The sequence below is a fragment of the Alosa alosa genome, chromosome 8, assembly GCF_017589495.1.
Source record: "Alosa alosa isolate M-15738 ecotype Scorff River chromosome 8, AALO_Geno_1.1, whole genome shotgun sequence".
Classification (NCBI taxonomy): Eukaryota; Metazoa; Chordata; class Actinopteri; order Clupeiformes; family Clupeidae; genus Alosa; species Alosa alosa.
Genome location: NC_063196.1, coordinates 32,900,835 through 32,915,757, shown reverse-complemented (window position 1 = coordinate 32,915,757; position 14,923 = coordinate 32,900,835). Strand labels below are relative to the sequence as shown.

The 14,923-nt window shown below is 43.3% G+C and overlaps 1 protein-coding gene across 5 annotated transcripts in view; it reads right to left on the bottom strand.

Moving 5' to 3' along the window:
* The window catches only part of cep43 (centrosomal protein 43), a 37,212-nt gene that overhangs the window by 1,979 nt on the left and 20,310 nt on the right, over positions 1-14,923 (bottom strand). For 4 of the 5 annotated variants that reach the window (XM_048250483.1, XM_048250482.1, XM_048250485.1 and 1 more), the window contains 6 exons: positions 10,412-10,420; positions 10,231-10,284; positions 9,810-9,964; positions 4,389-4,442; positions 3,347-3,405; positions 1,921-1,954 (listed from right to left, as the gene is read on the bottom strand). In XM_048250483.1, coding sequence (XP_048106440.1) covers positions 1,921-1,954; positions 3,347-3,405; positions 4,389-4,442; positions 9,810-9,964; positions 10,231-10,284; positions 10,412-10,420 — 365 coding nt within the window. The remainder of the gene's footprint in view (positions 1-1,920; positions 1,955-3,346; positions 3,406-4,388; positions 4,443-9,809; positions 9,965-10,230; positions 10,285-10,411; positions 10,421-14,923) is intronic. The other variant, XM_048250484.1, reaches the window with a different exon arrangement.

Genomic DNA, 14,923 nt, shown 5'->3' with positions numbered 1-14,923 from the left:
ATTAGAACCATTTAAAAACATCACCAGATTAGAACCATTTAAAAACATCACCAGATTAGAACCATTTAGAAACATCACCAGATTAGAACCATTTAAAAACATCACCAGATTAGGACCATTTAAAAACATCACCAGATTAGAACCATTTAAAAACATCACCAGATTAGGACCATTTAGAAACATCACCAGATTAGAACCATTTAGAAACATCACCAGATTAGGACCATTTAGAAACATCACCAGATTAGAACCATTTAGAAACATCACCAGATTAGAACCATTTAAAAACATCACCAGATTAGGACCATTTAAAAACATCACCAGATTAGAACCATTTAGAAACATCACCAGATTAGGACCATTTAGAAACATCACCAGATTAGAACCATTTAAAAACATCACACCGGAAGAGAACGCAGAGCAGAACAAATAAAAGAAAAAGACACGAATATCAGCAAGTCAAAATATCAGGTCAGACCAAATCATAACAAATGAAGGAATATTAGATTAACACAACAACACCAACAGCAACAAATCCTAAGAGCTATCGCTCCAAACTAAACAAAACAAACAAAATAACATGGCCTGAGTATATTAAACCATAGTTTTATCCATGCCAAACATGGCCTGAGTGTACTAAACAACATGAAAACTCTCCATGCCAAACATGTATACTAGTAGCCTGGGTGCCATTCCGAACTTAGTCCCACCCACAACATTTGAGATCGGGAAGTTCGGTCTGGCATTGCTGCATTGTGGAGCAAGTATGCTCGCCCGATCGGGCGGACCAATCAAATCGGGCTTTACGATGATGGACAGGTGAGCAACAGCACCTGGTCTATCACGTCATCTGAGCACGCTTAGATTAGGCTTAAGTTTGAAACACAAACGCTGTGGCTAGAAGGATACATGGCTTTTAAGACCCCATATGGAAAATGCATATTATTTAATGAGATTTTATCACTGAAAACGATTATTTCTGAAAACTTTGGCCAAAGTTGAGATGTGGGAAAACTGGTGGTTTCACTTTCATCAAGGGAAAACAGCTGTTGCATTATGCATTACATGTTCCCTCGCTCGCTTGAAATCTCTGATTGACCACCTGTTCGAGGGATTTGCGACAGCCTTTCCCAGCTGTTTAACATGTTTGTAGCATATCACTGTTCAACAGAATTATTTTAAAAACGGAGGGGATATAGGCTATCAGTTTTTTCCTAATAGCCTACCCTACTACGTATCTCTTAGATTTCGCTAATGAGTGTTGTAGGCTAGGAGTTATTGACGGCACTAACTTTTACAAAAGACCAGAAAACAATGTATTTGTGGCATTTGTGGAGAAGAAGGATGGTTCGTTTGTTTTCTTCCTTCACCTCACGGTAAGCTATTTCGTTGCTCTGATTGGTTAGGTCTATCCAATTGAGTGCAGAGGCATTCCCCCCCTGTATCGGTTGAAACACGCCCCATAATTACGTCCCAATGGAGCAGTATCAGATTCATATTCTGACTAGAATTGAGTATGACTACGTCAGGCTAGTATACTAGACCATAAAACTTGAAACCTAATCATTAACATTAATACCATGGGAGCTGTGCAAGTAATATCCGTCCAAAAAATGTTCATGAACGTGACATCCAATTTGCAAGGTCAGTCGATATGGACTTCTATGGACAGTCTGTAATGCCTGCATTGGCGGCTATAGTTGCCATGGTGACCCATTGGACTCCAGAGAAAGAAATTAAACATCGCAGCATACAAAAGAGGAACACATAGTAAAACACACACACCACACGCATAGCACACACACCACACGCATAGCACACAAACAGAACAGTGTGTAATTATCCAAAGTTAAAGGAAACATCAGATATGTGTGTATGCAAAAGTGGGTGGCAAGTGTAATAAAGCGCACACACACATACCTGTTGAAGTCGTCATCATAGTTCGCTTCCTCATCTGTGGGGGAAAGATAACAGCATGTTTACTTCAATGAATGAAAGTCACCTTCAAAAGAGAATGTGTGTATGTGTGTGTATGTGTGTGCGTGCGTGTGTGTATGTGCGTGTGTGTATGTATGTGCGTATGTGTGAGTATTTGCGTGTATGTGTATGTGTGTGTGTGTGTGTGTGTGTGTGTGAACGCGGCGCTACGCGGTATGTGAACACGCGCATGCAGGTGTGTGTGTGTGTGTGTGTGTATGTGTATTGTATGTATGTATGTGCCATGCGCATATGCGTGTGTACGTAACGCGTCGTGTGTAACGCGATCGCATGTGTGCATGTACATGTGCATATGTGCGCGCGTGTATGTGTGCGTGTATGTGTGCGTGTACATGTGTATGTGTGTGTGTGTGTGTGTGTGTGTGTGTGCAAGTAAGGCCAGTGTTGCGCCGGTCTGCCCGAATTGCTGACGTCCGCTGTTTATGAGTCATACACAAAATAATTTAATGATATTCGGGTCATTTGCGGGCGGGTCAGTTAAAATTAATTAAATATATATTTTCTACAAATAGGCCTACTTCAAATATCACAAGAAGGCTAGCATCAATACAGTAAAGCATCAATACAGTAAAGTCAACAGTAAAGAAGCAAGGCGTGAGTTAAAATAATAAAACATCCCTTCAGGAAAAGCGATATGGGAAATATTGGGAAAAGTTCTTAAAGAAGATGACAGTAGTACAAGTTATGGTCTAGGCCTACTTCTATGGGCCATTTAAAAGCATGACAGCCAAAACGTGGCAGCCTGCAGGAATAAATGTTATGGCACAGACTACACAGCCATATCTACCGGTATGTATAGGTTCGTGCATGCATACAAGTTACCTTAGTTTGTTGTGTTTGTGACTTTAAACAGTGGATGTGCTTTAGTAAAGCTTTGAGCTTCATTCAGCATTATAAACCAGTTCTTTACGCTTAACGCTTTGACCAGCAATGTATCTCTCTTGCCTACCTTGCCTCACCATTTTGTTTTCAAAAGAAAGATGTATGTCCATGGCCTTCAAATCTTATCCTAGTGTTCGAATCCTTGGTGGTTCGCGTGTATGCGTTTTGCGCTTCTTCATCATTCTCTCTCCCTCGCTAAAACATTATGTCCTGCATGCCTACTGTGTGTAGTTTTACTGCATAAAGTTTCGCAAATTAATTAGTTTGTTTTACAGAAATGGCCTACTGTCACACTGCATGCAGGCTATAACCAAAAGCACACATTTTGTAAATAAGCGGGTCGGATATAATTTTGTCCTAATTAATATTGGCGGTCCGAAAGGCGGTCGGGTTGATTAAAATATGGCGCATCAAGGTCGCTTGTGACCAAACCCACAAGAACACTGGCGCATGCGGTATGGTTCACCGTTTCTGTCTTCATTCTTCTGTGAAGGTGTTCTTCCCTCAGACCCAGACCGATGCTTACTGGAGGTGGAGGAACAGGAAGAGAGAGAGAGAGAGAGAGAGAGAGAGAGAGAGAGAGAGAGAGAGAGTGAGAGAGAGAGAGAGAGAGAGGGGGGAGAGGGGGAGAGGAGAGAGAGGAACAGGAAGAGAGAGAGGGAGAGAGATTTGATTATAAACAACAATGACATTAGTGATACGACACCAATACTACTAAAATAAATCCATAATAACAATAAAAATGCCTTCATTTTCCAAAGACTAGAAGACACCGAACATAATAAAATAAAATGAATTGTTACCTTAGATTAAATGGAAAATACGAACTAGAATATGATCTGATTAAATTAAAACAACCGCAAAGTCGTTACCTAACATAAATTCAAATTGAAACTGGACGGCATAAAAGATACTGGCAAGAGAGACACCAAAGAATTTTCTCCCACTGTGACCTCATGGAGGTTGAGGATGAAACACTTCCTTCTGAGGTGCACCAAATATACTCTACTGAGAATTTGTTTTTACCCTAAATTTCTAGAAAAACCCCCACAATTTAAAGGTCTAAACAAGAATTCAAAAATGAAAACCCTCCTAGGTGAGGAAGAACAATCCCTACAGCTTGCAGCACAGTTTGTGTTTAAGTGCCACAAACTGAGAGATAACACATAATGGACAAAGAACAGAAATCTAATCCTAGTCTCAATTTATTATTATTATTTTAATTATTATTTCATTTTCTTCTTATTATTTAATCAACATTGTTTTGTTTATCTTATATATTTATGTATTGAATTTGTGTACACACAATACTCAATCAGTCGCACGCACAGGCACACACACACACACAGGCACACACACACACACAAGCACACACACACAGGCACAGGCACACACACACACACAAGCACACACACACAGGCACAGGCACAGGCACACACACACATATATGCACACTACTCACACACACTACTCACACACACACACACACACACACACACACTACTCACTCTATGTGGCTGGTGCTTCTCTCAGACCCACTCCGGTCCACAGAGGAGAGTCGACTGCAGTGAGGAGAGGAGAGGAGGAGAGGAGAGAGGGAGAAAAGAGGAGAGGAGAGGAGGAGAGGAGAGAGGGAGAAAAGAGGAGAGGAGGAGAGGAGAGGAGAGGAGAGAAGAGAAGAGGAGAGGAGAGGAGAGGAGAGGAGAGAAGAGGCTTAACACTCCTTTATTAAAACAATATCAGGTGTTTAACCACTACACAATAAAATCATGTTAAAAACACATACAAGTTACAAGTTAAAAAGAAACATCACAGGGCTCGCAGAGCAGATTCATATGTTGAAAACAACCTGCCCATTCCCCCCCACCCTCACACAGCAACCCCCACCCCCATACCACCAGAAATCTCTCAATGTCATCAACCATCCTGTAAAAAGCATATTCAGACTTGATTCTCCCCCCCCCCCCTAAAAAATCTCCACAGGATTGGTTGAAACTTCGCCCGCCATCTTGTACTTCCTTGACAACCAAATTGCCATTTTTGCTGCACCCAACAAGAAATTGACAAAACACACTTCCCTTTTCCTTTTGGCCTTGTATACAACCCCTTCAATGAAGAATTGAAAAGAAAACACTACTCCTACCTTCGCTACCCAGGCACTCAGGAGCTCAAAGAGCTCCCCCAGTCTTACACAGAAAAGAAAAAGGTGCTCAACTGTCTCATCCAACCCACAAAAGGGACACCCCCTCCCAGTTGCCGGATTCAGGTGTGCCACATGTCTGTTTGTAGCTATAGCCCCGTGGACTGAGCCTCCATTGTAGATCGGCCAGACAAGCTGACATTGGAGGCTTGTAAAAAGACCTCCAAGCAGGTATAAATCCTGCCCCAAACACTTCTGGCCACCTCCACGCCCTAGCACCACCCAGTGCAGCCTGGTAATACGCTCTCACATACACCAAGTACAAAGTTTTTCTATCGAGCTCTTGAAAGGGCCTAGCATCCAACTCCCCATGGGAAGCTACACCGCCCCCCTCATCATCCAAAGCGTGAGAAATGGACGTCGAGACCAACACTGAGGGACAGCGATACCACACCTCCCAACCTGCTGGTGACTGTCATGGTTAGTTCCTCCAGCATCCTCACCAGGATTCTTAGGGACCGAATGCCAGTGTCACGCTGCAGTGAGGCTGCTGCTCTCCAGCCGCTCTCATCCCGTAGATGGGCCAAAACCGTGAGCCCAGCTCTCACTAGGCAGCTCTTCACAGTCTCTGTAGACAAGATCTTTGTCCTCAGAAAAGGATTGTGGAACAAAGGTTCCCCCATGATCCACTCCCCCACTTGTGATGCAATCCGCTTTCTTCAGAGTCTGCCATGCTCTTAAAACTGACACATAAAAGGGAGACAGTCTTGTGAAATCCAGCCCATTCAGATCCAAAAGGAAGAGCTGACGGTCAAAACCCATTGGCGTTGCCTTCCTCAGAAGACAACAGGCCACTGCTGCCCAGGCCAGATCTGTCCCATAGAGCACCTTCTGAGCAGTCAGCAACCGGAACGCGCAAATCCGGCTTCGTATGTCCACAAGCCCTTGACCCCCTTCGTATGTCCACAAGCCCTTGACCCCCTTCGTATGTCCACAAGCCCTTGACCCCCTTCCGAAGTGGGAAGATACAGCACTGGGGCAGGAACCCAATGCTGCCCTGACCAGAACAAGTGCACCAATTTCCTCTGCACCTCCTTAACCATCTGGTCTGGGGGCTGCAGCACAGCGAGCTTGTGCCATAACGTGGAGGCAGCCAGGTTATTAGTGACCAGGACCCTACCCCTGTAGGATAGCTCAGGTAATAGCCAATTCCATTTAGACAACTTGGCAGCCACCTTCTCCGGCAATCCCTCCCAATTTTTGAGTCTATACTCCTACCTTCCCAGAAACACTCCCAGAAACTCAAACCCATCTGCCCCACTGAACACCACCCCCCTGGTAGTGAAGGTGGCCCCTCTCCTGCCCACCCACCCACAATAAACCCCTCACTTTTGCCCCAGTTGACCCTTGCTGATGAGGCCCTCCCATACACATCAAGAGCCCCAGATAATGCTGAAACGTCATCCTCTCCTGAAATAAAAACAGTCAGATCATCAGCATATGCAGAAATAGAGCAAGACAATCCCAATCCAGGTACAGAAGCACCCTTTAACCTTTTCCTTAAAGACACAGCAATGGCTCTATTGCAAGACTGTACAGCTGCCCTGAGAGAGGGCAGCCCTGGCGTATCCCCCTTTTAACCAGGACTGGATGACTGAGCCCACCTCCTACTTTAAGCATTACTGATGCTCTTTTGTACAGCAGCTTTAAAAAAGAAACAAATCTTCCCCCAAACCCAAAAGCCTCCAACACATTGAAAAGGTACTCATGGCCCACCTGATCAAATGCTTTCTTGATCGATTGATAAAACCCAAGATTAAGATTATTCTCTATTGAGACATCAATCATATCTCTCATTAAAACAAATTGTCCATGATAGTCCTACCTGGTATACAGTACGTCTGGTCCTTTGCTATTAAAATATCCAAAAAACCTTTGAGTCTATTGGCCAAGACTTTTGACAATATCTTGTAGTCCAAGCACATCAAAGATAAGGGTCTCCAGTTCCTCAGTAGTCCAAGGTCCCCCTTTTTAGGGAGTAGGGCTAGAACTGCTCTCCTGCAGCTAACCGGCAGCTCTCTCCTCCTAAGGCACTCCTGCAGCATCTCCAAAAAGTCCTTGCCTAACAGTCCCCAAAAGCACTGATAGAATTCCGCTGGCAGGCCATCAATACCAGGTGAACGCCCCTTGGAAAGCTGCTGGACAGCCTCAGACAACTCTTGTAGGCTGATATCCCTGTCCAGCGCTCCCCTGTCATCCGCCCCCAGCATTGGAAGGCCCTCCAGCAATTGCCCCAAGCATTCAGGATCGCACTCAGAAGCTCCATACAGATCAGCGTAAAAATCCATTGCCATCCTCCTCATCTCCACAGAATCATGCGTTAGTGTCCCATCACTCTTACGTAAGTAACACATCTGACTCTGCTACGCAACCTTATGCTCTAAATTAAAAAATACTTAGTGGGAGCATCCATATCATTGATTGCAGCAAACCTGGCTCTAATTAATGCCCCATTAAGGCCTCTCTCCTGTAGCAATGCTCTTAGCTCCCCTGCCTTATTATGTAACTCATTAACCCATACTGTTTTCCCCCAACTCCTTTTCTATATTAATGATTTCATCCTCCAACTGTTTAATGCTTCTTTTGCTATAGATGTGGTGTTGTAAGTGAAGTCTTGACAGAAACCCCTAATCTGAGCCTTCCCCACCTCCCACCATTGTGCCAGATCTCTGAAAGCCATCTTCCTTAACCTCCAACTTGCCCAGAACTCTGCAAACATGTCGCAAAAAGACCTATCTTGCAACAACTTAACATTAAAGTGCCAATAATATTTTGTGCGTGATTGTGTCCTCAAACAAAATCAATAGTCACCAAATGATGATCAGAGAACCCACTTGGAAAGATTAAAGCATTAGTAATTTTATTATTATATGCTTTGCTTACATAAACTCTATCCAGCCTAGCCCCGCTGACTTTAGAGTCCACCACCCTTACCCATGTGCAATGTTTAGTTGATATATTCCTAGTCCTCCATACATCTATAAAATCAAGCTCCCTTATTATATTAAGCAGGAATTAGCAGACCCAAAGTGAGGCTTCTCCCCACTCCTATCTAGTGCAGAGTTAGTAGTGCAATTCCAGTCCCCCCCCATTATTATACAAGCATCATCATCATTCCGTTTCAGGACATCGCTGAGCCTCTCAAAAAGCTGAACCCGGTCAGAGCCATTGTTATGTGCATAAACATTAACAAAAATAAATAATTGCCCCTTAACCTCTGCCTTAACAAGAACAGCCCTTCCCTTTTCAACCTCCTCAGACGCTATTAACTTTACATTTAAATGTTTGGAGAAAAGGACAGCTACCCCTGCACTCATATTAGTCCCATGACTCAATATACACTCCCCCTCCCACCACCTCCTCCATCCTACTTCATTATCAATATCAGTATGTGTCTCTTGTAAAAAGATAATATCAACCTTCTTGAGGTTAATAAACTCAGCAATTGAGGCCCTCCTGCCCCTATCCCTCCCTCCATTAATGTTCAAAGATCCTACCCTCAAAAGCTCCATAAAGAAAAAGGAAAGAAGACTTGAAAAGAAAAGGAAGAGAAACACCAAAAAGAACAACCCCGGTGAGAGTTCCATAATTAGTCCTTAAAAGGCCTTCCCTGCAGCCCGATCTTTACGCACCTTTGTTACAATCTTCTTTAAACGATACCGCTTCCTCTTATTTAACTCATTCAAACCCACCTTCCTTTTCCAATAAACCACAGACTTCTCAAACTTCTCAACATCTGGAAAAAAATACTTAATATCAACCTGCCTGCCATATGTGTCATCCAAAAACGTTTTTATTTCATCCAAAGAATAAAGCTGCTCCACACTCAATTGTGAGAGATCTATAACACCTACATCCGACCCCACAGATATAGAGTCCTCCTCATCCATGACCTCCTCTGACTGTGGCACCCTCACCTCTTCAGGTGCAGGAGACACACCCCCTTCACCATGCTCTGCGCTAGTGCATGCTACCCCTGAACTTAACGCTTCTATTTCCCTCAGACACTCTCATCTGCTCTGTTTCCAGCGTCCCGTCATCCGTGGCATTCACACTTTCATCAGTATTATTTGGTACATTCTCTTAGTAGTCACCTCACTATTAACATTATGCATATCAGACGCGTCCGCAGCGTCATCCAAAACGACCTCTGCAGTGCTTGCCGCCTGACCCTGCTCATTTTGATCAAGGTTCTCCGCACAAACATGCTCCCCACCCGACACAACACTTCCTGTATGCCTTTTCCCTTCTGGGGCGACTCCTGCTCCTTGCTGTGTTCCTGATTTCGAGGGGCAGCTCAGCTTTACATGACCAATGTTTCCACACTCAAAACACCGCATTACATTTGTGAAGTCTTCAACTCCTGATGTCACCTTTCAAAGTACTCGACAGTTAGTTTCCTTGTGGCATTTTAGTTTTAATGGTTTCATGCTGTCGTGCCAGCCATTCACTGCAGCCCACACACTGGGGTTTCGGTCCCATTTTGTCCTCAATTTAAGTAAATCCATATTATGTTTTTAACCCACAAGCTCCATGAACCACCCAGAACGGTACCGCGACCCACCAGTTAAGAAACACTGCTGAGCCGTAGGTCTTTTGGGGTGTGTGTGTGTGTGTGTGTGTGTGTTTGTGTGTGTGTTATCCTCACAAGCCGTAGGTCTTCTGGGGGGGTGTGTGTGTGTGTGTGTGTGTGTGTGTGTGTGTGTGTGTGTGTGTGTGTGATCCTCACGAGCCGTAGGTCTTCTGGGGTTTGGGCAGCGGGTCGTCAAAGAACGAGTCTCCTTCGTCCTCCTCTTCCTCCGCCATCATCGCCTTCCTCAGTGAGGCTCCACTGCTGCCGTCGCCCGCTCCAGCTCCACCCACGTGACCTTTGACCTCTGAAATCTGCAAATCACACCACCATCTCAATCAACCAATCACAACACTGCATATTTCAACTCTAATTCCAATTCAACTCCAACCAATCATATTACGCTCATGAACATGAGTATGTTTGCATTAGAGGTAGCACAGACAGAATGTGTTTTCTGGTACAGCTGGCAACTCTGCATGTTTGTGTGTATGCTACACGTCTGTACAAAAAGGTAAATAGAAGCGCGTGTGTGTGTGTGTGTGTGTGTGTGTGTGTGTGTGTGTGTGTGTGTGTGTACCTGTGTGTCTGACTCTTCAAGTGAAACTCCAGATTGGCCTTTAAATCTGGGAATCTAGGAAGAAATACAAAGATCACACACATTTCATCTCCCTTGAAAAGATGTTATGGCATTCGTATGGCATGACACGTTGAATGTGACATCATGAAGGGAATGAAGCAAGTCAAAGATGTATACGCACCTCTGGTTCCTTTTCACAGAGCGCACAATAAAATAGAACATTGAGTTTAAACATCAAACAAAACTTCACAAAAACATCTTTCATTTTCAGAAATGTGTCAATTCCACTTCCTGTAACTACACATTAGAATTCTGGGGAAATCCCCTCCCGGTCACAAACACACGATTCCTGAGTACCAGAGCCATAGAGAGAAAGAGTTGCGACAGTCCCATTGGACTCCGTTTTTATGCTTTTTTTTTGCCGCCTACTTCGGGGTATGCAGCCTCGGCGAAGTTCAAAAGCCATTCTATGGCGTTGGACATCATTCACTTCCATTGCTGACTGTCGAGTAACTTCTGAGGTAAAGTTGATTAAATAGCTACCTGTTTTGAATTGTCAACTGTCTATATTGTATCATAGGCCCTTTATGATGCATATACTGATCTTTTGTTGTATGTACACAGCGTAATTATATATATATTTTTTTTATCTTGGTAGACGACCGATTGCCTGCTAGTTTGTTAGCTTGACTTGCCTTCTGTGAAGGTAGCGTTATATCCAGGGGTAAATTGATTAAATAGCTACCTGTTTTGAATTGTCAACTGTTTATATTTTATCAGAGGCCCTTTATGATGCATATACTGATCTTTATTTGTATGTACACACAGCGTAATTATATATATGTTTTGATTGCCTGCTAGTTTGTTAGCTTGACTTAGCCCTCTGTTAAGGTAGCGTTAACGTTATATCCAGGCGTAAATTCATTAAATAGCTACCTCTTTTGAATTGTCAACTCTGTATATTATATAAATAGGCCCTTTATGGTGCATATGCTTATATTTATTTGTATGTGCACAGTGCAATTTATATATATTTTCTTAACTTGGTAGACAACCGATTTTCAGTCATTGCCTGCTACTGAGTTATCTCGATTTTGCGAACTGTGAAGAAGGTATCGCTACACCAAAAATTACGAAGTTAAGTAGTGAATCTCTGACATATTTTATTTGGTAAATTATTGATGTTAGATTACTAGGATCATTAAGGTTGATTAAGGACGTTTTTTTTTTAGGTTGTATCTGCTGAACCTGGCGGTGTTAGCTAGTCAGCTGAGTACTGTGTATCTGATGCTAGTAGAAATAAGGTTTGTTTAATTACACCCTTGAAAGGGCTGTTGGATTGCATGTAAGAATACAAATTATTTTACACAAAAAATTATCATAAGCCATAATGAGCTTTAAAATGTTTATTACTCAGACAGTAGTGTGACTAATTTGTTTCTGTTGCTGGTCCCGGTCATTTGCAGGTTTTCGCGGGCTGACCATTGTCATCCATATTTTTCATCACGATCTTTGTCCTTGGGAAGCCATACATGCGGTAACCTTTCGGACCGATTGGTGCATCAAATGCTGCACAGCCAACCATGGTATGACCACTGATTTACAAAATGATAGTTGTAACCAATGAACCCACGACACCATTGAACATCACAGAGGCGGGTGACAACTTGTCCTCAACCACCTGCCCTCTGACTTTTGAGAATAGGTCAGAGGTCAGAGTTCATAACCAAACAAGGATCCTCCCTCCTCTCTCTCCTCAACCACTTTTGAATTTGCTCAGGGCTATTATAAGTGTGGTAAAAGTATAGTATATTTATGACGTTATAATATGTTGTGAATGGTTTGCCCTATATATAGTGTTACCTGCTGTGTCCATTGTTGAATCTATTATCGCCCTATTTCGCTTTATCTGCTTTTTAGTGTCCTGGACACAGATGAAGAGGATGTTAGTATGCGTTGTCGAGAGGAACTGCCCTACAGTGACTGGCCATAGTGAATAGTGGAACTCCACAGGTGTGAGTCTGATGTATGCAAGAGAAAGTATTTTCTAGGCAGTCCTGAGTGAACTGGCTTGTTAGAATATATTTGTGCCCCTGTCTCAACAGAACTTGCTGGACCACCAGTATCGTTGTTGTGGCCTACGTATGTTTGTTGATATTATTCATGCTTGTTCCTTGTTCATGCTTGTTCACATTTTTTGTTCCACACTGTTCATTTTATCTTATGCCAGGTACCTTTATTATGAATGTTGTCCTTCCTTTCAGCCCTGATGCATTCTGAAGCCTGATGTATGTGGAGGATTTCTTTTTATGTATTAATCACTTATAATATTCCTCCCTGTTCCTTCACTTTGTTCTTGTTTTTCCAGTTAGATACACACACACACACATCTTGTTGTCTCACTCAGTATTTTTTATTAAACAATATTTGATTCATTTATCCAAGCTTAATGAGTTGTTATTCTTTAATATATTTGATTCTTTGTGCATGGCTTAGTATTAAAATTATCATGGTTGTGTGGTCAACTCCTGCCTCATCAGAAGAAGTGGGTGTAAATGCTGAATGGACTGTTCTTTCTCAAAAAGTACAACGGAGTCCAATGGGAGTGTAAGCCTGTCACTGTTCTCTATCACTCTCTCTGCAGCTAACCTTACTCTTACTCTGTGCATTAACCCAGAGCAGAGAAAAATCTTAATAGCTCTGCACTTACCTATAGACCCAAACATATAAGCATAATGCTTTTGATAATATGTGAATGGCTTAATCTTAAAAATATGTTTTTAGTCTTAACATGATCATGTTTCACGTTGTGGTCTGGGGGTGACCACTTATCAGAAGTGAGCTAGCTGCTAGGCAAATGCTGAATGGACCACGGCAGACGCCATACGAAGGTAAGCTAATGGCTGAATCGGAATTTATAAGCAAAATCACGGTAATCAATAATACAGCCCAGTTAGCGATAAAATGAAAATCATGAGACATCTGTCATCACATGAATGATATGGAAAAGAAAAACTTAAGTTAGAGCCGTTTCTAGCCTGTACTTCTGTCCATGCGAACATGAACATAAGCTTTTCCCTCCAAAAATGTAAAAGCGTATCTAAGTAATATACAGCTTTTTTCGTTTGTCACCCTGCCTCTCAAAAGGCAAAACTGACATTAACAAATATGTAATCATGCAATAACAGCTGAAAAAGTAGTAGGGTGTATGTTTATATATATATTTACCGTTAAATACTTGCGAATCGCTGCTGTCTGTCCCATAGAAGAACATGACAGCCAGCGTATGTTTTGGAACTATAGCGGTTTACACGAACCCGCGTGACTGCACTGGCGGTGACATCAAAGAGTGTCGCAACTCTTTCTCTCTATGGCTCTGCTGAGTACCATGCACACCCACACACCTGCGCACGGGGGCACACACACACACACACACACACACACACACATTACATTACATTTGGCTGACGCATTTTTAACCAAAGCGACTAACAACATGGTAACAGATTAAGTTTTAAAGCCATTCTTAACAATTTTAGGACAATAATAAAAAAAAAACGGTAGAGTACAGTAAGAATAAGTGCATCTGCTGTTTTTAACAGTTGAGTGTCAGTTCAAGGCGGCTGGTAAGTGCTGGTATCAACAAGACTTGTTGTAAGTGGTGCTATGAGGAGATGTTCTCTAAAGAGCTGGGTCTTCAGGAGTTTTTTGAAAATGGAGAGGGATGTCCCTGCCCTTGTAGGAACTGGCAGTGTGTTCCACCAACAAGGAACAACAGATGAGAAAAGTTTGGATTGGCCTGAGCTACCGGTGGTAGAGCTAGACGTCGTTCGTTTGAGGAGCGCAGCGGTCTGGAGGTAGCGTATGTCTGTATGAGGGCATTCAAGTAGGCGGGAGCAGAACCGGAGACTACTTTGTAGGCAAGGGTTAGAGCCTTGAATTTGATGCGGGCCGCCATAGGTAGCCAGTGTAGCTGGATGAGCAGTGGGGTAACATATGCCCTTTTGGGTTGGATGTAGACCAGGCGCACCACCGCGTTCTGAATCATCTGAAGGGGTTTCACTGTGCAGGCTGGGAGACCTGTCAGGAGGGCGTTGCAGTAGTCAAGTCTTGAGATCACTATTGCCTGAACCAGAAGTTGAGTAGCATCCTGAGTCAAGGAAGTCCTGATTTTCCTTATGTTGTAGAGTGCAAAACGGCATGACCGGGAGACTGAGGCAACATGATCTGAGAAGGTTAGTTGGTTGTCGAGCACAACTCCTAGATTTCTTGCAGTCCTGGTAGGTGAAACAGACAGGGAGTCAAATTTGATGTTGATGTTGTGGTGTATGGTAGGTTTAGCTGGGAGGACCAGCAGTTCAGTCTTTGAGAGGTTCAGCTGGAGGTGGTGTGCCTTCATCCATGTAGCTATGTCTGAGAGGCAATCCGAGATCCGTGCTGAAACCGAGGGGTCATCAGGTGGAAAGAACAGATAGAGCTGTGTGTCGTCTGCATAGCAGTGGTATGAGAAGCCATGCGAACGGATAATCTGTCCCAAGGAGGTGGTGTCGATAGCAAAAAGAAGGGGGCCCAGCACTGAGCCCTGGAGGACCCCTGTGGTGAGATAGTGAGGTGCAGATAGCTGACCAAGCTATTACAGCTAAGCAAAGCATCCTGTGAGGTAGGATTCAAACCAGGAGAGAGCAGAACCGGA